Here is a 25,004-nt window from a genome sequence, read left to right as displayed (position 1 = left end):
TATACTGATTATTATTGCAGATACGTGAGACCTAGAAACTGTTTGCTTTTATCCTAGAAACTACAGGCCCGATGCACGAAATTCGTGCAAGAGTGGCCTTCCCCTTCCCCCGGCTGCCAGCACCGGCTTCCCTCTGGCACCCGGGACCTGGGCTTCCCTCGCAGCCCTGGCTTCGTCTGGAAGGTCGTCCGGAAGGATGTCTGGTCTAATTAGCATATTACGCTTTTATTACTATAGATCATTATGATAGAATTAGTCACTGAAGCAAATACCAAACTGCTTATATTTGTTCTTCCAGTTCTTTGTAAATTTAATTTTATATTTCTTGAAAGTCTTGGAAATATGCTACACAGTCAATTTCTCTCTCTCTCTCTCTCTCTCTCTCTCTCTCTCTCTCTCTCTCTTTCTCTCTCTGTTATTCTTGAAAAATACTGTCTCCATATTACTGAGTATTTTTCCACACACACTGGAAAGGAGAAAAATGTACATTCAACATTGTCATTTTGTGACTTTAAAAAACAAATAAACAAAAAGGACCTGCTTTTGATTAGACAAATTCTAGTTCTAGAAATTTATCTTAAGAATGTAATTATCTCTGATGGCGGGATTGAGCCAGGTGCTGGGGATCACACCATGGACAGGATGGACACGATGGCTTTTCTTCCCCTCATGGAGTTTGTAAACCAGGATAGGAGAGAGCTTCTCAAAGCAAGCAGACAGGACAAAATAACCACAAACCGATAAACGCCACTAGGAATCAGTAACCTGAAATAGAGAGTCATGGGGGTGGGGAGAAAAGGGCAACCTCTTAGATTAGATGGTCAGGGAGGTTTTCTCTGAGAGACATTTAAGCTGAGTCAGACAGCTGAGAGCATCTGATACTCAGAAAGTAGGGAAAAGAGCTTTGCAAAGAGAAGGAAGAGCATCTGTAAAGGCACAAAAGTGTGTATGAAGGACTGAAAGGAAGTCAGTGCTGGTGTTTTGTGGGTGAGGCTGTGAGAGACACAAGTTGAGGTTGGGAGGTCCATGGGGCACAACGAGCCAGGGAGTCGTTGTGTTTTATGTTTTAAGGACAATGAGAAGTCATTACAATGTCTTAAGCAGGTAGGGGTGGGATGGTTGGATTTAGGTGCAAGGTCCATTCTGGTTGCCGGGAGGAGAACAGGTTGAAGACAGCACAAGACCAGAAGCAGAGAGAGCAGTGGCCCAGCAGGTGGAGAGAGTGGCCTGAACTAGGACAAGAGCAGGAAAGGTAGGAAAAGAACTAACTCCACTTGGAGGTGAAATCATGAAATGTCAATGGAGTTCAAGAAACAGTGTAAACAATGAAAATATATGAGTACTAGCAAATTTATGACAACATTGTCATCATAAAAATTTGGAATTACTATAACATCTATCGATAGACAACTGAGTAAATGACATTATTGTGCATACATAATGAAATACATATGCAGGTGTAAAAGGAGTCATGTTATGTTAAGGTAGACATGAATTTTCCATGATGAAGTTTAAATTAAAAGCAAAAGTTTGTGTGATCTTATTTTTAATAACATATATAATATGTGTTTGTATGTTACCAGAAAAACCTGCAAGTCCATTACCAAATCATTAAGATTGGGAATTTTATTTTTAAATAACAAGATATTAAAAGATCGCCCTGACTGGTTTGGCTCAGTGGATAGACAGAGCATCGGCCTGCGGACTGTAGAGTCCTGGGTTCGATTCCAGTCAAGGGCATGTACCTTGGTTGCGGGCACATCCCCAGTAGGGGGTATGCAGGAGGCAGCTGATCGATGTTCCTCTCTCATCGAAGTTTCTAACTATCCCTCTCCTTTCTCTCTGTAAAAAATCAATAAAATATATTTTTAAAAAGATATTAAAAGATCTATTGTCCATCTAATTTGATTCTATAATTCTATTTCTACTGATAGAGATCCTAATAAATCATTCAAAATCAACAAATTTTATAAGGAAAGATATCCACCACAGCTTTATGTATGTTTTTTTTAAAATAAAAAGAGCCTAAATGCCCATCAAATAGGCAATGCTTAAACACATGATGGTGCCTAAAGAGGTGAAATATTATGCAGCATGTTTACAGTCAACAGACATTTCTTCTGAGATAAGGATAACAAGACGGAAACTATTTCAACAAGCACAGGAAAACACTAGAGGCAAATATACAAATATGTTGCATGTGATTGTCTCTGGGTGATGGGATTTGAGGTGATTTTACTTCTGTCTGTTTCTCAGTGGACTGAGATCCAGGACGTCTCCTGGGTAAGAATCACTCTTTCCTCTCAATGTCCTAAGGGCCCAGCCAAGGTCTTGGGGCCCAGAAGCCATGAGTACTATCTGCCTAAGGGGAGATCATGTGGCTAAGCCTCCAGCAAGGATTGGCTTCCCCCAAGCTCCTTGTTCAGATATGAATCACTAAGAAATTACTACCCCTCTACCCCCTGCCCCGCCCCCAGAAGCTTGCTCAGTAAGTACCATTGGTGTCGGATTTTCTTGAACAGTGTTTGGGAATATGGCTCTAGAGTGCCTCAGAGCAGCAGGTCATTGAATAAAGCCAGTATCCACTCTATTCTATCCACTGGGATTTTATCTCTCAGGGCCAGAGAGAGAAACAAAGGCACGAACTTACAAACTCTTTGAATATCAACTGACAAATGCATTTGCAGAGCAGGCCATGTGCTTCTCTGGGCACTTGAAAGAAAATGTCGAGGGAAATCTCAAGTTCCTTGCCCCCAAATCAAGGAAGGATTCAAGCGATCACTTTTGATCCACAGGTATTTATTGATACCTAATGGGTGTCTACTACTGCCCTGGGCACCTAGGCACAGAGCTACCAGACAAGGTATAAGTTTGGTCCCTGATCTCCTGGGACCAGGTCATAAACTTGTGCAAAGGGGAAATAGCAAGACATGTTTACCTGGATTATCTCTGATCCCAGAGATAAGACCCTGCACCATGGAGCCCCAGGGAAAGGAGGAACCAGGCTGAGAGGGAGCATCAGGAGCTCCCACCAGGTCAGGCATGAGACTGCCTCAGGCTCCCATCTGTGTCCTTACTAATGAGGCTCCAGGGAGGCTCTGCTTCCTCTTCCCTCCAGGTTCCTTGACTCAGATGCTGCATTGATCACTAGGAAGGCCTCTGCCATCCGGGTCAACCCACTTAGTGGATAAAAGTTTGGATTATTTGGAAAGTCTCTCTGAAAACCTGTTCCCCATCGCAGACATGGGTCTCCACAGGGCAAAGGAAAATAATGGGTAGGAAGGTGGGTGGTAGCTGTTGTTTTGATTTTTGTTTTCTTGGTTCAGGGCTTCATAAATCACATGCCTCACTTCATGGCACCTCGTCACCACCATTCCTTGCGAGACAACTTCCAGGTTTTATTGTCTCTTATTACCGCTGATCTCCATTTCCTTCCTCTCCCTCCACATAGCAGCCACTTCAAACTGGCATGTGTGCTTGAAGAATTTCTGTCTTTGTCTGCCTGTGTGTTTTATAGGCACACGTAGTGTTGTGCTGTGTGGATACTCAAATCCCTGCTTCTCTTATCTTTTTCCAAACCATTCTCTCTACACACAGAGGAATTTTCTTAGTCTAAATTGAACCCTATTACTTTTCTGCTTAAAGCATTTCTAAAACTTCCTATTACAATTAGGAAAAAAATGGAAACCAGCCTATGAGGTCTACTTGTCGGCTCCTACATACCTCTCCAACCTCAACCACTAGTCTTCTCTTTCTTCTGCTCCCCACACTTCAGCCACACTGGCTTTCATTCAGTTTGCTGAATCACAAAGCTCTTTCTTCTCAGAGTCTTTGCCTTCTCCCCCTCCCCCTCCTCATCTCTTGGAAGGGCTTTCTCTTTCTCAGCCTTCAAGCCTCTCCTAACTGTGGACATTGGTGCAGCCCTTTAGGGGAGACTTTGGCAATATTAGTCATCTTGGGCCAGGTTCCCTGGAAGCAGTGACTCCTGGGAACTGGGAGAGAGTTTAGTGAAGGAGTGACCTCAGAGAAGGAAGATGGAGGGAGATGAGCAGAGATGTGGATTCAGCACATTACCTTCAGCCTGGTCTTGTGAGGGGATCTGGAAGAGGAATTGTACCCATTGAGTGAGTCCCATTGGAGGTAAGGAGCCAGGCTTGTCTACCCCGTGCCAGTCATTACTGGCCTCTGGCTGAGCCTACAGCCCAGGGCAGTGGAGGGGGAGCACGTACCCCCTCTGGACAGGGAAAGGGCCCTCAGGAGCCATGAGCAGCCAACATCCACAGCAGCTGGGAGGGGGGATGGCTGAACCAGCCAGTGAAGTTGCAGCCACTAGTGAAACCCAAGGTGTGCATGGCCTTCCTGCTAGAAACTCATTCTTAGCAGCATACTCTAGAGAAGCTTCATTCACGTGCCCATGAAGGATACCAGAAAGTCCATGTCAGCATTGCTTATGATGGTAGAAAACTAGAAATAAACCTAAATGTCCTTAAACAGGAGAAGAAAGTAAACATAGTAAATACTAAAGTGGTAAAAGTAATGGACTGGAGTATGTGTAGCAATGTGGACAAATCTCAAAGCATGATTTGAGTGAAAAAGCAAGTGTCAGGGTACATTCTGAATGATGCTATTGGAATAAAATTTCAAATATGCAAAATTAACACTAAATATAACTTGTGTGTACACAACTTTCGAGTAAAATTATAGAAACCTACTTAAGCACAAATTGGATGATAGTAAGTAGCTCTGGGGAAGGGAAAACTGGGATGGAATCAGGAGTTCAACCGTCTCCCAACTGTCACCCTAATGTTCTATTTAAAGACACACAGGCAATGGCAGCATTTTAAGATTTAGTAGTAACACAGGTGATCATAGTTGATTCTGCATATATTTTATTCCTTTACACTTAATCCATAATATTCACACTTTAAAAATTACAAAAAAATATTCATATGGCTCTATGTACACCTACCGTGATCCTTTTGTTTTGTTTCTTTTCCTGCGTTATCATTTTACTTGCAAATTAAACAGAAGAAAGTACACAGACAATCTATTTCCTTTTTTTAGGCTCCATCACAGCACTTTGCCACATTTCATCATGTCACATGAGTTTGTTAGCCATGCTGTTCATATACAATGCAATTAACATCACGTGAGGATGTTTATGTCAGTGGGGAAATAAATACTCATAAAAAGGCTAAAGTTTCTGAGATGGCATTGACAGGATAAAGTTTGGGAACCCACTTATTCCAGGTGTCTCTTTGCTATCTATTCTAGCCAATATTTCCAATGGTCCATTCCCACCGGTGATGCTGATCAGAAGAACCAGCTCCATGCTCTTAGACTCTGAGGGGCCTGCTTTCCCCCCCTGTGTCCCAGCCGAGGAAATGTTATTCAAAAAGTGATCAGTTCAAGCTTGAGAATGAGAGGCCTATGTTATAGGTTCTCCTATGGTGATTCTTCATGCTCTTCAGACTTAGCAAAATCATGTATGTGAATATTCAAATATATAAGAACATATTTTCTTTTAATCTTGCTAAGTACTTATAGATGGCCCTCTTGGGTGCCTGTACTAGTTTACACTCCCATCACAGCCCATGTTCCCATTTGTCCCATAGCCTCGCCAACACTTCCCATCATCACACTCTACTCTGTCATGCAGATTGGGGTAAAGAGCGCCTCATTACTTCCCTGACCACAAGTGCAATCTAACATCTCTTCATATCTTGTTAACGTTTTGGGTTTCTCTTTATGAAATTCCCTTTTCGTATACTCTACCCATTTTTTATGTGACAGACATTTCTTACAAATTCTAGATATTAATCTCAACAAGGGATTTCAGAGAAAGCTTGCAACTTTTAAGATAAAGCTCCTATAGACATTTGTGCTCAGGTTTTGAGTGGATGAAAGCTTCTATTTCTCTGGGATAAATGCCCAGGAGTGCAATTGCTGGAGTATGTTGTAGTTGTATGTTTAGTTTTATAAGAAACAACCAAACTGCTTTCCCCAGTGGCTGTAATAGTCTACATTCCCACCAGCACTGGATGAGTGACAGTTTCTCCACATCCTCACCAGCATTTATTGTTATCACAGTCTTTTATTTTAGTCTCCTTGTGGGTTAATTAACCTTTTCCTAATGGTTTATGATGTTGAACTTTTCAAGTGCTCATGTGACACGATAAAGCCTCTTCAGTGAAGTGTCTGCTCATTTATTCTGTTTAATTCTCCAGTGAACCACCTGGGCCTGGATGCCCTTCATTAGATGCTTTACCTACAAATTCAATCTCTTTAATAGACTCGTTAGGGCATCACTTTCTTTTGAGGAAGGTTTTATAGTTTGTTTCTTTCTAGGAATTGGTCCGTTTCACCTGACTTGTTGGAACTGTGCGCACAGCGTTTTTCTCTGTTTCTTGGTCAGTCCGGCTAGAAATGTGTTTATTTTACCAATATTTCTAGAGAAGCAGTTTTCCAGTTTGTTGAAGGCTATTTTGAAATTCTTTGCTTTACTGATTTCTGCCATTATGTTTTCCCCCTTCCTTGTTTCTTCAAGGTCACTCTGTTGCTCTCTCTAATGTACTATTTGCATACTTGGATCTCTCTTCCCAGCTGTAATTCTTTCCTTAGAAGTCTATTTAAAACTAAAACTTTCTGTTTTATGGCTGCTTTTGATTGTTGGCTTTTCTTTATTGTTTTTTAGTTGTGAGTATTCCATAATCTCATTCATGATTTTCTTTGAACTCAAGGTTTATGTAGAATATACTTCACTTCAGGTTTCGTTGTATCTTCTTAACTGCCCAGATATTTGGCTATTTTAAAGCTATCCTTGATTATTAACTTCTTACCTTAGTGCATTATGTTAGAGAACATATATGCATTATGCATTATGGTTCATGAACATATCTATGGAGAACAAACATATTTCTTCTTTAGAATTTACTGAGACTTCCTATCTAGCATAGTACATGGCATTGATTTATTTTGTTTGAAAGACTGGGTATTATCTGTTAGGTGAGGATATAACATGTACAACAAAGCAAACAATAACTTCCTGTAGTCAAATTTTCTTCTGATTTTTAGAAAATCATTTATTGCATCTCATTTAATAGGTCCTGTTTCTGGAGGCAGGTTTAAAATTAACGCATTCTATTTTGCAAGACAGGATGCTTTCCCTCAACTCAAAATACAGGCAGTTAAAGGTATCCCTGTGGTTTCTTACACATGTCTACATTTTTCTCAGCAAGACGCGCTCTTTAACATGCCCTCCTGTGTTTCCTTCCCCTACTCTCATCCACTACACAGTGCTGACACGATCTAGTATTTTAGAAATTTTTTTCACACTTTTTCTGTATTCTTTTAGTCAAGAATAAACTTAGCATGGGGCCCCATTGCTCAGTCCTGGGATTTTTGGTTCTGGCTTCACCCAGGACACGGACCCCTCATAGAATCTCCAATCTCTGTATCTAAGGAGAAAAGAGCTTCGCCCAAGGCCTCGTGGAGAATCACAAATGAGGCTGAGGCTTTGTCACGAGGAAGAGAAAATGGCCAATGAGCTCAACCACAGCCCGCGCAGCAGACCTCTCCGCTGTCCAGGCACACAGACAGCACTTTCCAGGGAGGACCCCACTGAGTTTCTACAATAAACCTGTGAGCTTGATCCTAGGTTCACCCCGTGTTTAGAGGCACAAGCACTCAGAGACACGAAGTGCCCTGAAGACTCCCAGCAAGCAGGGGGCCGAGTGACCCCTGTGCTGTGCAGGGACAGGGTGCTCACCTGGGAAATATTGGTCCCACACCTGTTGGGTGATACAAATGTTCTGTGATAACACAGGAAGGTGAGAGCGAAAGCGGAGCCCCTGCTCAGGGAGGCGGGTAGCGGGTATTCCCCCAGTTTGTCTAGCTGGTGTGCCTGGTGGTCTGCACCACACAGGTATTTTTTAGGGAATCGCTAGTGGATGGTGTGGGGCCACTTGGCTGGTTGGCAGCTGGGGCCCAGGGCTGGGCTGAGTGGCCTCCGTGTTCTGCTCAGGATGCCCCCAATGGGAGGCCAGTCCTGGCATCTGACCACCAGCTCTGAGTCCTGTGGAGGCAGAGTCCTGGCTTCCAGGAAGGGCAGGTGGAGAAGGCGAGAACCCTTCTCGCTGGGAGTGTTAGGGGTCCTGAGGCCAAAACACACCTTCCATGAGTCTCCAGCTCTGCACCGCCTGCCTGACCTCCCACCCCCAGAGAGTTCTGGTTAATCAGCAGAGCAGTTGGGGCTCCCAGTGGGGGCACCACATTAGTTTCCGGGCTGTGCGCACATTCGTACTTAAGAAGGTTTCTCTTTGTGTTTCCAGGGTCGGTCTCTGTTCTAAACTGAAATGTTAACAGAAAAGCAGGTGGGTCCTCCTATGTTTGGCATCGGCAGGGCCACAGGCAGGGCTGGAAGGTGGAGTCGGAGTGTCTAGAGATGCAGATGGGGAAGTGCTGGACGCGGGAGGACCCTGGGTTGTCAGCTGGAAGAACTTCCCGTCATTCCACACCACACCTTCGATGAGGACCCGCAGCCTGTTCTCCTGGTGCTGGCCCTGCAGGCCAGGCGGCTTATGCCCTCCAGGCACTGGCTTTTCGACTCCACAACCTTGTCCTTGGTTTTCTTGGGCAAAAACAGCACCTTCTGTTACTTCTCCTTGGTGAGCACTGTCATGCACATGGTGGGTGTTGCTGTCGCCTTGTCACTGCTGGGCAGCCTGCTGACCTGGAGAGACTGGAAGGTGCACTTGGTGTTGTTGGCGGTAGGCAGGTCTTTCTTCTTCGTGTCTCTCTTCCTGTCTGTGGGCTGGGCTGCCGTCCAGTAATCCACCTGCCGCTCCATCAGCTTGGCGCCATCGCCCTGGCTGGGGGAGGACAACCCCACTCACTGACCGAGAGCAGAGTGGGGTGACGAGGCCTCATTGGTGACCAGAAGTATGGACAGAGGGATGGATGGAAAGCACGCTGCAGCCCAAGGGGGCCCATCATCTGAGTCTCCTGACGTGTCTGCGGACTGTTGCACTACCCCAACTTTCACCCACTCCCCCGAAGGGAATGAACTATAAGGACTCCTGTTGGGGCCCTTCTGCTTGTAGGAGAGCAGGGCTTCCCCGATGGGCAGCTGGGAGGCACAGCTGTCCCCGTGATGTACTGTGTGATTCTCGTCACAATGTCCAGCGTGTCCTGTATGGCGCTCTGGGCCTCCAGATTATGGAACAGGTCCCACCAGGCCAGGTCCTGGAAGAAGCTGTGGTGGCGGTAATGCACGGAGCCCAGGTACCTGGCCACGGGGTGGGAACCCAGCGGGATGACCAGGAAGCTCATGTAGCCCAGCCAGTCGAGCATCTTGTAGGACAGCAGCTCCAGGAACACCCGCAGCACAGCGCTGAGGTAGTGCTGTGCCCCTGCCACCAGGATCTTCACCGGCTCCGGGGGCTGGGAATTACAGTTACTGTATCTCTGTATCCGCCAGATGATGGAGCTGAAGGCCACCTGGACGTCAGCCGTGGAGTAGGCTCACAGCAAGGCAGCCTGTGCCCCCGCAGGATGTCTGAGGGGAACTGCTCCTGCCAATCAGAGGTGTTGACAAGAATGATGTTCTCCGGCAGCTGGTCATCAGAGATGGGGATGTGGTTCAGCTGGTTGTACGTGGTCTTCCTGGGGATCTGCAGCTGGCGCCCTGGGTCCGGCCACGCTCATTGTCTGGGCTCTTGGCTCACTTGTCCTGTGGCTGTGCGGTCTGCTGCTCCTTCAGGTACCTGCCCAGCCATGGTGGCGGGATGCTTCCCCTTGGCCTTGGTGGAGGGGATGAGAGACTCGGTCTTGGTGATGCGCTTACTGGGCAGCAGCTTCTTGGTGAGCATGTCCAGGGCTGAGGTCTCTGCCTCCGGGCTGTCCTTGGGCAGTGCTGGCTGCTCCCCTGGGTGCGCATGCTCTGGGGCACTGAGTGGGACACACTGTCACTTGGCTGTTGCTGCCTGGGCTTGGTCTTCTCGGGCACTGCAGCTGGCCTAGGAGGCTCCTTTGTTTTGCTTTGTTTGTTTCCTTAACCCACTCCGGAGGTTATTTTTCCACTGATTTTTTAGAGAAAGTTGAAGGGAGGGGGAGAGACAGAAAGGGAGAGAAGCATCAATGTGAGAGAGACATGGATTGCTAGCCTCCTGCATGTGCCGTGACCAGAGCTGGGGATCAAGCCTGTAATGGAGACAGGTGTGCCCTTGAGCAGAATCAAACCTGAACCCTTTACTCCGTGGGCCAACACACTAGCCCTCAGTGAAACCTGCTAGGGCTCGGAAGCTCTTCCTGGCTCTGGGCACCGTGGATGCTCCCCATGTCCATTTTGGAACAGAAATGTGACTGGCCTTCGCAGTATGGCCTGAGCTTGGGCTTGGTGGTGCTGAGAAGGCTGTCATCATCCTCCCTGTCTGGGCTACTGTCGCTGGTTCTCCAGCATGTCAGACGGAAGGTGCAGGTCCTCCTCCACTCGGGGCCATGATCTGCAGGGTCCTGCTCTGGGTCCAGGGCCTCCTCTGACACTTGGGCCCTGCTCAGCCAAGCCACAACTTTCTGATTGAAGTTTGGATGCCTTGTCATGGACATTGTTGTGAGTTTCAATAGTTGCTGCTTCCTGGGCTCCCCCATGTCAAAGTTGTCCTTATCCAGGTCCTACCCATGGGCGGCATCTTCACTGGCCTCCTGCTCAGAGAAGCTCTCATACTCCTCCTTAGAGTACTGATCTGTGGACTTGGCCTTGGGCTGGCCTGCGTGGCACTGTCTTCATGGCTGGCTAGTCATGGAGGAGATACAGACCCAGGCGACCTTGGGTTGTGGGTGCTGTGGGCCACCGTGTTCCAAACACTGTCGCTGGGCTGTTTGATGCCTGGGGCTCATGTTTTCTCTCACGCTTTGGCCAGATTTGCAGGCTCCTTCTTGCTCCGGGCCCTGTGGTTGCTCCCTATCTCTGTCTCTGAGCTGCAGTATGCCCAGCCTTCGAAGTACAGGCTGAGCTTGGGCTTGGGGGTGCTGAGGGTGCTGTTATCATCTCCATGTCTGGGTCACTGTCGTTGGGGTTTTGCAGTGTGTTAAATAGAAGGTCCAGGTCCCACTCCAACTCGGGGACATGCTCTGCTGTGTCCTGCTTGAGTCCACAGCCTCTTCGAACACTTTGACCTTTCCCAGCCACGCCATGACTTTCTCCCTGATACTTTGTGGCCTGGTAATGGATGTCTTTCCTGATATCCATGGCCTCTGCTTCTTGGGCATCCCCATGCCAATGCCGTCCTCAGCCAGGTCCGGTCCATGGATGGCATTGCTGCTGGCCTGTGCTCAGAGGAGAAGCTCTGATATACCCCCTCGGAGTATTTAACCCTTGACTTGGCCTTGCATCTGGCCTGTACGGCACTGTCCTCCTGGTGGATGGGCTGGTTGGACAGGGAGCAGACCCAGATCTCGGCCACTTTGCCAGAAGCCTCCTTGATGCTGCTGCAGAGGCACAGCCCCTGGCCACCCTTGAGGGGTCGCTGCCTGACCTTGGCCATGTGGATGGCACCCACAGAAGAGTATCTTGTAGCTCCAGATGGTCTGGTTCTTAAAGCGCTTCCTCCAGTGCAACAGGACCTGTAGCTTGTTGCCTTCTCTCTTAAGGAAGTGGGGGTCCTGCAGTGAGGTGAGCCCCAGGTCTGTCTCCTGTCATCCACTGGGGAACAGCATACGCCCGTAGGAAGTGCTTGTAGCCCTGCTTCTTCACGGTGATCACTACTGATATGAGGTTGGAGCCCTGCATCTTCATGGCAATCACCATGGAGATGAGGTCCTTCTCCAGCTCTTTGAAGACCACCATCTTCATTAAGGTCAGGTTGCACAACCTGGGCATGAACCTGAGACTGGGGCTGTCCAACTCCCGGGTAGCAAACAGGTTCTTGGGCATTGGTGTGTGGAGTCTGGGCGGGGAGGTGGGGGTGCGGTGGTGGTGTGGGCTGGAGACCAGGGCTGTGGGCATCAAGGAAGATGCAGCATTTGCAACATACAGGTCCTTTCTGCATTCTGGGGTGATTGTTTCTCTTCCTGTGTTGGGACAGAGGAGAGACATTCCGTCAGGGGCAGCTTAGGAACTGCCAGGTGGGTTGGGGGCTGAAGTGCAGACTGAACCCCTATAGGAGCACTCAGTGTTTGTTGTCAGGAGGTGGGACATGTGTGATCCATGGACAGTGTGTGCGAAAAGGGACCACATGCTCACTGACTAGCTCAGGGAAGGCCTGTGTGGTGTTCTTGCAAACTCAGAGACCTGAAGTTATCACAAAGGATGTTCTGAAATGAAAATGTTTAAGCTAAAAGCAGTTTATGTTGGGTAGTCATGTCCTAGGCTGGCATCTTTCCTGACAAAGACAAAGGCCAATCTTTACCTTAACTGAGCCTGTCTATTGCCTGTTGGCATCTACAATAACATACCTTTGGAATGTCAAGGGAATTTCCCTTTTCTCCGGACCCCTCAAAGCATAGGCAATGCTCCGCGGAGAGCACAAATGCCCTCATTGTTACTGAGTTCATTGTTGACTTGTAACTATCCTATATCCACCTATAGGTTGTAAAAGAAGTATGTCTGTGTCATTTTACCATTTATCCAGTCACAGAGGATTCCCCACTTTGATTTCTCTGGGACCCTAATGTGTCACCACTGGATTTCATGTTACCACCATACAACTCCTGTTTTGATTGTAATGTATAAAATAAGGTGCAAAACTGCCATTCTTCAGAGCATTACCTCAATCTGCTGAGATTTTCTTCCCGCCAATTGTTTACAGTTGGGCTTAAATAAACTCACAAAAATTCCTCGAAGGTTTGAGTGTTTCTTACTTTGACATTTACTTGGCGTAGTGGGTCAGGATTCCAAAGAACCACCCCGCCCCCGCCTCCCCTCCCAGACCCCACTAGGACCAAACTGTGGACCAGGTGCTGAGATTGAACAAAAGACCCATTGAACCCACTGGTTCCCCACCCATCAGGTGAACCTGGGTGAGTTGTGTCTTAGATCTAGGACTTTCCCTTGCTGATTGATAGAGGGTTAGATTTATTTGAGCTGTATTTTGAAATACTCCAGGTGGAACTAAGATTAAAGGTTGAGGGAACTTAGGCTAAGACAAGACAGGAGGAACAATGGGTGGCTGGTTTTGAATTGTGGATTTCCAACTGGAATTGCTTTCTGAGAATCTGAGCAAAAAACTCTTTGCTGTATAAATTAGAGTTGAACTCAATCAGCTCCAAAAAATATAGGGTCATGTCTTCCCTCCAGCCTGAGTATTAGGTATTCTTAGGGGACTAAGAATCTCTGTGGAGGTGTGACATCATTCCTCATGACGTGCAGGAGCCCCAAAGCAAAATTTCAACTCAACTGCAATTACAGTGACTGGTTCTGTGGGGGGCACCCAAAGGTTTGGTCAACCGTTCCCTGACCCTCTGGCTGTGTTAGTCAGCAAGGAGATAAGCCGAGGCACATCTGAGGGCTGAATGTGACTTGAAGGGTGAGAGCCAAATGGAGCTCAAACCATAAGCAACACAGGTTGACCAACTACATTACATAACAATCCTAGAAAATTTGCTCAGATTCTGCAGATATCAGAAAAACAAACAAACAAAAAAACAACACACACACACACACACACACACACAACTACAAAACAACAACAAAACACACCTAAAATTAACATGGGTTTGTGCCTCCAAGGCCAGGAGATGCCAGATCCCAGCCCTCATTAATACTCCTGATAGGAAGCTTTTACTTGCAAGTGCTTTACAGAAATGGGAAGATTTAACTAGAAAATATCCTCCTAAAAATGGCCAAAATGCAGTTTTATTTGCTTGCCTAAATTAATTTTTGGCATGCAATAAAAATTAGAAAAATGCCAGGTCTAACATTAAACTGACTGAATGAATGAAAGCATATCTTGATTTGGAAATGAGGAGATTCTAAGGGGAAGCACATATAAATTCTTTTTTTAAAAATTAAGGAATTAGAAATTTTAGAAACTGTCGCGGAACTCTTCTGAAGCTAATAAATGCCAACACCCCATTCTTCCCCTTTCTCTAGCTCCCCCAGTATATCCTTCGCCCTTTCCCATCCCTTCTTCCTTCCCCTTCAGTCCCCTCCACTACCCTTCCCTACTGACTTAACAGAAAATGAGAATAGGAATTCTAACAGCTCCCTTTGGAGAAAAGCTTGTCTCAGCCAGAGAGGAACCAGCAATGTTCCTGATTCTCTCAATGACCCTGATGGGTTCACAAAGACATTTAACTGTTCGAACATGTAATCCTGGCTATTCTAACTGATTCCAGTTAATATAGCTAATGGCTTCTGCCAGCAAATGCACACTTTCTAAATAAAGTTTGCAAGAAAATTCCTAAGGAGAATTCTGTCCACTGTTAGAATCATAGGAAACTGAAATAGGATGTGGAAAAAGGAAAAACAAAACAAAACAAAACAACCATAGGGTTGATCCATGGGCGTTTCCCCTTCTCACTGACAGTTTGGGAGCAGGTGAAATTATCATAGAAAGGGACGCCACTAAGACCCCTGTACGTACTGGGCTACTCTATTTGTCCCTAACCACACCCAGCTAATTGTCTTCTCCCTCGGAGAAAAGCTTCTGTGCAAATGGCAGGAGTATTTAACCAATGTCTGTTTTTAATCAAAACCTGTTTCCAACTAGGGAATATTATAGGAATATTAGCAAATATATATCTTTGTTAATAAAAATCTGCCCCAATTCAACTGATAGGGAGAGGTGTTTTGTTTGTTTGTTTTATGAAATCAGTGATACCCACACATGCTTTTTCCAGAAGGGTAATATGTATTTAAAAATAAATGAGCAAGATACCAAACCCAAAAGAGCCTGAGATGAACCCAGTGGTGTGTCCTCAAAGTTGGGGTCCTGGCTGCACCCAGGTTTCCTCAGGGGCTCTGGAAAAGGATCTGCTGGTGGAATCATGCACAGACATGGAGAGGCATGGGGGAGATGATGAGCATTCAGCAGGTAAGATGAGCATTTGGCCATTGTTTGTCTGAAAAGGAGCCCAGAGTTGGAACCGCATGCATGCACCTCTGTCCAATACCCACCAGGGTGGAGGGAGCTGGGCCCTTTGTTCTAGCTCAGGCTTATGCAGTTCTGAACCCAACCCTCAATGGAAAATTGGGGACCTGATGTCCATAGAGTGGCAGATATTACCCAATGTTCATGACATTCAGAGCCCAGAGTTCAGGAATGTTCAGGATTCCAGGCCAAGGCTCCCACCTCCCCACAGAGTTGGTCTGGACATGAGAAATCCTGACATACTGGGCAGCTCCTGCCTGTTTCTCTGTATCTGGGGGCTGGGGTGGGAGGGGGAAGAGGGGTGCTTTGTCCTGGGACCCAAAAAGAGCGCTGTTTTTTTCTAAGGGGAATTATTATTATTTTATTGTTTAAAGTATTACATATGTTTCCTTTCCCCCCCATGGAACCCTCCCTGGCCACTCCCACCCCCCAGCACAGGCTCCCCCCTGAGTGTCTGTGTGGTCCAGCCCCATCCCCTCCCCACTCACCCACACCACCCACTCCACATGCACAGCTCTCTGACTCCTGCCCTTTTTTCTAGCAGAAGCCCTCAGACCACTGCCCTCTTGCAGAAATCCCACCATATGTGGGATCCTGAGTGTGGCCCCCTATTGGGGCTCAATCTCCCAATCTGGGCATGTGCCCTTGATCAGAATCAAACCGGGACCTTTCAGTCCACAGGCCGACATTCTATCCACTGAGCCAAACTGACTAGGACCCTTGTTGTTTTGATTTGCATCTCTCACATGATTAGTGACTTTGAGCATATTTTCTTAAGGCCAAGAGACATATGAAAACAGAATTTTTTTCTTGTGACTAATAAAAAGAATTTTATTAAACTCACTGAACTCACATGTCCACATCCATCCATCATCACAGTGGCCAGGCCAGTGAGATGTGCAGATACCTCCACACTCCCAGAACCACCTGGATGTGGAAACTGGCAACTGTAAGAAAGGGGGAAATAGAAGTCATGTTCACCGCAGACCATTGTCAAATAAAATATTGACTTCTGGTTTCCACTCTGATATATAAGAGCTTGGGAGTCCTTACTCTCATCTTTATAAGAAGAAAAAAGATGAACAATCCAAAAAAACAGGAACTCTTTTTAGATCCATCAGATCATTGAAGTCACATGGCTATGAAATTAACCTTTGCTGTGGCAAACCACTGAGATTCAGGGCTCTGTTAACACAATACAACCTAGCACTAGCATTTGTGTGTGCGCGCGCACAGACACACACACGCACACACACACACTCACGCTAGATGAAATGAGTTTGGGTGGAATTAGTAGAAAAGCAGACACTGAGGAGGTGACAATAGGAAGAGAAAGGGGGTTGGAGGCACTTTTGCCTGTGACAGTCCTATTCCTACTTTATAGCTACTACCCCTCATGAGCCTGAACAGCCCTAAGAAGCACATGCTACAATAATCCATTGTGCAGGCAGGGGAGAGATAGGCTCTGACAGGTACAATGACTTATACAGGTTCAAGAAGAGGTAAGAATGAGGGGTTGAATCTGAACCCAGGCCTGTCTCCTCAACTCTCAGACCCTGACTGCGCCCAGGCTTTCTAGGGCAGTGGTCAGCAAACTGCGGCTCACAAGCCACATGCGGCTCTTTGGCCCCTTGAGTGTGGCCACAAAGTTTCAATCGCACTGTAGGTGCGCGCCGGCAGGTGGTATTTTGTGGAAGAGCCACACTCAAGGGGCCGCAGTTTGCCGACCACTGTTCTAGGGGGCTGTGGAGAGGGTGTGTTGGTGTCACTGTGTACACTGTGGGTGTTCCATGGAGAAGGTGGGTGAGCAGTCAGCAGGCCACAGCACTGTCTATGGCTGTTATTAGGTGAGGGGAGTCAGAGGGGGCAATCCTAGGAAGTGAGGTCACTTCCTAATAGAACTTGCAACCCCCGTAACCAGGCACCCACTTTCTAGCAACTGCCCCAGAAACCAGGAGTATATTAATTGCAATAGGTAAGAATAGCCAGGATTACATGTTCTATCAGTTAAATTTCTTTGTGAACCAATCAGGGCCATAGAGAAAATGGAGAACGATTGCTGGTTACGCTCTGGCTGAGAGCAGCTTTTCTCCAAAGGGAGCTGGTAGAATTCCTATTCTCACTTTTCCTTAAGTCAGTAGGGAGGGGTAGGGAGGAGACAGAAGGGGAAGGAAGAAGGGAAGAAGAGGAACACATCTGGACAAGGAAGCTCAGAGAGCAACACGTATAGTGGATGTGCTATAGAAGGGGGAGAATGGTGTGTTAGCATTTATTAGCTTCAGGAGAGTTCGGAGATAATCTCTGAAATTTCTTTTTTAAAGAGAATTTATCTGTGTTTTTCCTTAGAAGTTTCTAATTTCCAAATCAAGGTATGCGTCCTATGTATTCAATCAGTTTAATTTTCAGGCGGGCATTTTTCTAGGTTTTTTGTTTTTCTTTTTTTGCCTGCACAAAATTAATTTAGGCACCCTAAGATGTCTGTATACTGGCCATTTTTCAGTTGATATTTTCTAGTTAAATTTTCCGTTTCTGTAAAGCACTAGGAAGTCAAGGCTCCCTATTAGGAATATGAATGAGGGCTGGAGTCTGGGAGTTCCCAGCCTTGGAGACACAGCTTCCCATGGTAATTATAGGTGTGCTCGTTGCTGTTGTTTTTATAGTTGTTTGGTATCTGCAGAGTCTCGGCACATTTTCTAGGGGCGTTATGTAGTGGGTTGAAGTTTGTTGCTGTATGGGTTGAGCTGCACAATACTCACTCCCCTGGAGTCTCATTCAACCCTCTTATGTGCCTCGGTTTCTCTCCCTGCTGTCTACAACAACCCGCACAGGTGGACCAAACCTGATTACTGCTCCCCCTGAAGAGCCAGTTAGTTTAGTTCCAGTTGTGTGGGAATTTCCCTATGGCGCTCCTGCATGTCGTGAGGAATGACCTCTGACACATCCGCAAAGATCCTCAGTTGTCTCAGAACACCTGAGATTCGTGCTGGAAAGAGGATGTGCCCCTTCATTTTCTGAGCTGAACAGGATCAGCTCTCACTTATACAGCCAAGGTTTTCCCCCCAGACTCTCAAAAGGCAAATGCTATAGAAAAGCCAGGGGTAAAAACCAGGCCCGTTTTCCCTCCTGTCTCTCCTTAGCCTGGGATCTGTCAACCATTAACCTTAGTTCCACTAAAAGGATTAAACAATGCGGCTCAACTGAAGTCAGCAGCACAAGCAAGGGAAGGTCCTGGGTCCAAGAGACAACTCTCACAAGTTCACCAGACGGGCAGGGAACTGGTGGGTCAATGGGCCCTTTGCTGGGTCCCAGCACCAGGTGTAGGTCTGCAGGGTGGTGCTGGGTGAGCTTTTCTAAGATCCTGCTGTATTGTGCCAAGTAAATGTCAAGTAAGAAGCATTCAAAACTGGGAACAATTGTTGAGATTTTATCTGAGCCAAACTGTCAATAACCTTGAAGCAAAATCTCAATGGATTGAAATAATGCTCTGGAGAATGGCAGTTTTCACCTTGTTTTAGATATTACAATCAAAAGTGGAGATGTATGTGGGTTGCATGAAATCCATTGGTGATAGATTGGATAAAAAGTAAAATGATAGAGACATACTTCATTCCCAGAGATATAGGATAGGATATAACAGCCAACAATAACAATGAGGAGATTTGTGGTCTCCGCAGAGCACAGAGTGTCCAGAACAAGGAAAATTTCTTTGACATTCCAAAGCTATGTTCTTGTAGATTCCAAAAGACAGTAGGCAGCCTCAGTTAAGGTAAAGATTGGCCTTTTTTAGAAAAGATACCAGCCTATGACACGGCGACCCACCAGAAACTGCTTTTAGTTAAAAAGTTTTAACTTCAAAATATCCTTTGTGATAACTTTAGACCTCTGAGTTTGAAAGACCACCACCCAGGCCTTCCCTGACCTCATCACAGGTTAGCAAGTGGCCACTTTTTGTGCCTCCACACTCTCCTTCCATCACTCATGCCCCACCTCTTGCCCCCAATCATGTCCCTCCTCTGTCCCACCACAGGAGGACAAACCATCAACCCTGAGTAGGAAAAGGACCGGTAGGGTGCCAGCAGCTGCAGCTTCCTCACGAACTGTGGGCCTGGCCAGCACATCCACGGTGCTCAAGACACAGGTCCCCCAGAACCTGTTCGCCCCCTGGGAGGTGGACTGCTCCAGCGCCAGCTGTGTGCCCAGTTGCTGCAGTCTCACTTTAAAGAAGCTAGTGATCTTCAAGAAGCTGGCCAAGGACCTCAACTCCATGGTAATTTCCGTGAGGATGCAGGACTCCAAGGGCATCCTGAGGTCCCAAGAGATTGTGCTGCCCCGCAGTGGGCCAGTGCAGACCGACCTGGCGCTGACCTTCTCCCTGCAGTACCCCCACTTCCTCAAGGGAGCAGGCAACAGGCTACTGGTCATGCTGGAGCAGAGGAAGCGCTCTAAGAACAGCACCGTCCTGGGCTACAGAACACTGGCCACGGGCGCCATCCACATGGCCGAGGTGATGCAGCGAAGCCCCCAGTGTGGCCAGATGCTGAGCCTCTGCAGGAGCGTCAAGGAGTCCTCCACCACGGTGGCCAAGGTCTGGATCTCCTCCCTGTGCAGTCAGCCCATTGAACACAAGGACAGTGCCAAGCAGGTCAGCCCCAAGGCCAGGTCCGCAGGTAACTACACCGAGGGGCAGGATGAGAGCTCCTTTTCTGAGCTGCAGGTCAGCTGCAGGGGAAAGCACAGACAGGACCTGCACAAGGATGACTTGGAGAAGGGGAAGCCAAAGAAGCAGCGGCGATCAATACAAGGGAACTTGAAGCAGAGGGTCCTGGCGCTGTTTCACAGGTCCAAAGTGTCCGAGAGGGGCCTTCGGTCTGACATGAGGGGGAAATGCAGGAAAAGTGACCCATACATGGAGGAGGATGAGAGCGTCCTCAGCACCCCAAGGCCCAAGCTCAGGCCATACTTCGAAGGCCTGTCAGACTCCAGCTCGCAGACGGAGATGTGGGGCAGCCACAGTGACAGGACCCAAACAGAGCCTCTGAGTGTGCCCCACATGCCCGAGAATTCATGGGCCCTGTGAGGCAAGCAGCCAAGTGAGAGCGACAATGAAGTTGTGACCCACAGCACACCCACCAGCAAGGTGGACAAGATCCAGATCTCCTCCCTGTCCAGGCCGCCCATTGACCATGAGGACAGCGCCAGGCAAGCCAGTCCCAAGGCTGAGTCCTCGGATAACTACTCTGAGTGCAAGTGTGAGAGCTTCTTCTCGCAGCTGGAGGCCAGCTACCATACCGCTGCCCAGGAGGGGGATGACTTTGATGAGGGGAATCTCATATTCAGAAGGAGAACCCTGACCAGGCAACAGAACTACCACCAGAAAGTCCTGGTATGGCTGCACACAGTCCAAGTGTCGGAGGAGGACCTGGACCCCAAGCAGGACCATGGGGAGCATGTCCCGGAGGTGGAGGAGGACCTGGACCTCCTGTATGACATGCTGCAGAACCCCAGTGACAGTAGCCCAGACATTGAGGATGATGACAGCATCCTCAGCACCCCATACCTAAGCTCAGGCCATACTTCGAAGGCCTGTCTAGCGGCCCAGACATGAAGGACAATGACAGTGTCCTCAGCAGCCACAATCCCAAGCTCAGGCCATACATCGAAGGCCTGTCAGACTCCAACTTGCAGGAGGAGATGTGGTGCCTCCACGGCGCCAGGATCCAAAAGGAGCCCCTGAGTCTGGCCCACCTTCCTGAGAACGCGAGGGCCCCGGGAGGCAAGCAGCCAAGCCACGGTGACTCCAAATTTGTGATCTGCAGCACACCCGCCACTAAGACCCGAATGGCCTCCCTGTCCAGCCAGCCCATCGATCACGAGGCCACTGCCATGCAGGCAGCATCAAGGCCCAGACCTCGCATAACGACTTCGCCGGCACATCTGAGAGTTTCTTCTTCGAGTAGGCGGCCAGCTACAATGCCGCCCACAGGCAGTTCCAGGAGAATAACTTTGACAAAGGGAATCTGATAGTAAGAAGGAGGTGCATGACCAGGCAACAGAATTACCACCAGAAAGCCGTGGCATCTGCGCTCATGGCCCAAGTATCAGAGAAGGTCGTGTCCTCAGAACAGGCCCTTGTGAGGCATGTCCCCAAAGTGGAGAAGGTCCTGGACCGTCGGCAGGACATTATGGCGAGCTCCAGTGACAGTAGCCTAGACGTGGAGGATGATATCAGTGTCCCCAGCACCCCAAAGCCCAAGCTCAGGCGATACTTTGACAGCATGTCAAGTGATAGTGGCTCTGACTCAATGGCCCACAGAATTTGCTCCCCTGGGAGGCGACTGGCACAGCTGGAGGACAGCTGGGAGGCAGGATCCTCCGCCCGGCATTGGTTCACCAAGAAGCTGCCATCCATAATGCGCTTCACAAGTCTGTAGTCATGCCGTCCAGCAGGTCCACGAGGAAGCAGGCTGGCCACTGGGGCTGCAACACAGCCCTGAATGAGTGGGTCAACAGACTGGACAATGAGGGCCCAGACCCGCAGAGCCAGCGGCAGGTCCCCAGGAACCCCGTGTGTGACCAGCTCAACAACACGCTCATTTCCCACGACAAGCTGCCTGAGAGCATCATCCTGGTCAACACCTCCGACTGGCAGGGCCAGTTACTTTCAGACATCCTGCAGGGGCACACGCTGCCCATGGTGTGCACTTGCTCCACAGATGACGTCCAGGAGGCCTTCACCATCATCGTCTCACAGATGCAGAGATACTGCAACTGCAATTCCCAGGCCCTGACGGCTGTGAAGATGGCGGTGGCAGGGGCACAGCCCTACTTCAGCGCTGTGCTGCGGATCTTCGTGGAGCAGCTGTCCCAGCAGCCACCCCAATGGCTGGACTACATGCGCTTCCTGGTCATCCCGCTGGGTTCCCATCCCTTGGCCAGCTACCTGGGCTCCATGGATTGCCGCTACAACAACTTCTTCCAGGACCTGTACTGGTGGGACATGTTCAACAACCTGGAGGCCCAGAATACCTTGCAGGACACACAGGACGTTGTGTCGAGAATCTCTGAGTACGTCACAGGGGCCAACTGTGTCCACCTGCTGCCCATCGCAGAGGCCATGCTCATGTCTAAGCAGCAGCGACCCGATGAGAAGTCCTCACAGAAGCTCCTCCCCTTTGTGGGGGCGGTGAAGGTTGGAAGAGTGGAACCATCTGCAGCCATGTCAGGAGACTCAGATGATGCGGTCCCCTCATGCTCCAGTGAGCTTCTGTCCCCTGCCGGGAAGGCCTCACCCAACACACTCTCCCCGCCGTCAATGAGTGGGGGCCTGTCCTCCACCAGCCAGAGTGTCCATGCAGAGATGATGGAGCTGCAGGTGGACTACTGGACGGCAGCCCAGCCAATAGACACCAAGAGAGTTGAAGAGAAGAAAGAACTCCCTACCGCCAAACACACACTCACGTGCTTCTTCCAGTCTGTCCAGGTCAGCAGGCTGCCCCGCAGTGGTGAGGCCACAGCAACACCCGCCACGTCCATGACAGTGGTCACCAAGGAGAAGAAGAAGGCGCCCAAGAAAACCAAGGACGAGATGTGGAGTCCAAAAGCCAGTGCATCCAGGGCATCAGTCGCCTGGTTTGCAAGGCCAAGCACCAACAGAGCATGATGCCAGTCGTCAGTGACGGCGTGGAGTGGAACGACGTGACGTTCTTCCAGCTGGCAGCCCAGTGGTCCTCCCACGTCAAGCACTTCCCTGTCTGCATCTTCGGAGACAACAATTCCACCTTCTAGCCCCGCCCCTCCCCCTGACCTTCTCTCTGCCTGGGCCAAGCCCAGAAGGACCGAGCTGCTTTTCTGTGAACAGTTCAGTTCTACACACACAGACCCTGGAAACCCAAATAGAAACCGTTTTAAATTTGAATGTGCTCACAGCCTGGAACCTCAGGGAGTTTCCCTCACTGGGAGCTCCTCACTGCTCTGTTCAGTAACCAGAACGCTCTGGTGGGTGGGAGCCAGGAGGGCAGTGTTGAGCTGGAGCATCAGGGAAGATGTGTTTTGGCCTCAGGATCCCCAACATTCCCAGCGAGAAGGGTTCTGACCTTGAACACCTGCCCTTCCTGGAAGCCAGGACTCTGCTTCCCTGGGAGCCAGCTCCAGCCTGCGCCCAGATTCAGAGCTCGGCAGCCAGAGGCCAAGAGCTAGCCTCTGTGGGCATCTGAACAGAACATGGAGGCCGGTCAGCCCAGCCCGGGGATCCAGCTGCCAACCAGCCAACTGGCCCCAGCACCACCTCCTCAGGTTTCCCAATGAACTTCAGCCTCACAGGGCAAAAAAAAAAAAAAAAAAAAAAAAAAAAGACCTGTATGGTGCACATCGCCCTGGCACACTGGCTAGACAAAGTGATTGAATACCGCAGCAGGGAACCCACCTTCGTTCCTGTGGTTACTCCAGAACATTTGCTACCACCCAGCAGCTGTGGGACCCATTATTTACCAGGTGAGCCCCTCCCCCTCCAGAGCACATGGTCACCAGGCCACCTGTGGCTGTGTGCCTTCAGGTCACTGCACTCTCAGAGTGTTTGTTCCTCTGAACCCTCGCTGAACCGGGAGCAAGCTCATAGGGTTATTGTGGGGCCTCGCTGGGGTCCTCCCTGGTAAGTGTTCTCTGGGCGCCTAGACAGCAGAGAGGTCTGCTGGGGGGGGCTGTGGTTGAGCTAATTGGTCATTTTCTCTTCCTGTTTTGGAAGCCTCTGCCAAATTTGTGATTCTCTTTGGGGCCTTGGGCTCAGCTCTTTTCTCATTTCATAAAGAGACTGGAGATCCCACTAGGGGTCCCTGTCCCAGGTGAATCCAGATCAGAGATGCCAGGGGTGAGTAGTTGGGGCTCCAGGGTCACCCAGCTGTCTGAGATGGAGCTGGTTTGGGCTCATTCATTCAGCAAGTATATTAGAAGCGCTGCCAGGTACAGACATGTCTCTAGGCACTAACCATAATCCAGTGCTCAGAGCAGACCCCAAGCTTCTGCACCTCAGAGCTTCCTTCTAGTCGGGAGCTATTCAGTCACACTAGGCTGCACAGGACAGCTGATGTGATGTCCTCCGGGCCTCCTCTCCCTATGGCTGCATCTTCCCGTATTGTGAAGAGGAAAGTGAACCTCTGTTCCAGCAGAAAACGTGAGTCGGTTTTGGATCAGATCTGTGAGGGGAGTATGGGGGACAGTGAATTCAAGGTTCTGGCAGAACCCTGTATCCCACACATGGTGGGATTTCTGCAAGAGGGCAGAGGTCTGAGGGCTTCTCCTAGAAAAAAGGACAAGAGTCAGAGAGCTGTGCATGTGGATTTGGGTTGTGTGAGTCACAGTGGGAGCTCAGTGAGAGGGTCAGACCCTCAGAAAATTCAGACCCTTCCGCTCCTCATCCCAGCCCTGCCCACACCCCTATCCCGGGACCTTGCTCACTAATGTGGTAGAACCTCCTCAGTGGCAGCTTTGTGTACCCCGCCCTGTGGGAGTTGAGTTTCAGTGGGAGGCAAAGAACCACACAGGACAGCTAGTCAATTAGGCAGCATGTAGGTGCAGGAGTTAAAGTTTGAGGTGATGGGAAAGCCCTGGTGTTCGCTCATTGGTCAGTATCCTTGACGCACCTACTCTGTGCCAATGAGTGACACGAACAGGGTGGACGTCAGCCTTCTCAGTCCTAATGGGAGGGTCATGGGATAGAACAGGGGCCCTGAGAGAGCATGTCAGGTTCCCCTGGAGAAGGGGGCAGGTGGTTCCCTCATTGACCCAGAGCTGTCAGTTAGGAGGGCTTTCTGCCAGCCCCTCCTGGGTGACCAGGTGCTTCTCTGCCAGGACTGTCAGACTGAAGGTGGACAAGGAGTAGGTCTGGCTTCTGGATGGGCAGGAGCAGCAGGCACAGAGCCC

General features: G+C 48.9%; 1 protein-coding gene and 1 pseudogene across 1 annotated transcript; one reads left to right on the top strand and one right to left on the bottom strand.

The window, feature by feature from the left end:
* Positions 1-8,382: 8,382 nt before the first annotated feature.
* Positions 8,383-12,004, bottom strand: LOC132219288 (phosphofurin acidic cluster sorting protein 2-like; annotated as a pseudogene).
* A 7,295-nt stretch (positions 12,005-19,299) lies between these two features.
* Positions 19,300-22,874, top strand: LOC132217802 (phosphofurin acidic cluster sorting protein 2-like). Its single transcript, XM_059668247.1, is given in 7 exon segments — positions 19,300-19,928; positions 20,086-20,087; positions 20,489-20,642; positions 20,723-20,871; positions 21,369-21,509; positions 21,512-22,669; positions 22,672-22,874. Coding segments are annotated over 7 exon segments (2,382 nt in total). The 5' UTR covers positions 19,300-19,353.
* Positions 22,875-25,004: the final 2,130 nt, after the last annotated feature.

Source organism: Myotis daubentonii, chromosome 16 (assembly GCF_963259705.1).
Source record: "Myotis daubentonii chromosome 16, mMyoDau2.1, whole genome shotgun sequence".
NCBI lineage: Eukaryota > Metazoa > Chordata > Mammalia > Chiroptera > Vespertilionidae > Myotis > Myotis daubentonii.
Note: the sequence above shows the minus strand (reverse complement) of the source record. Positions and strands in the feature narration are given on the sequence as shown.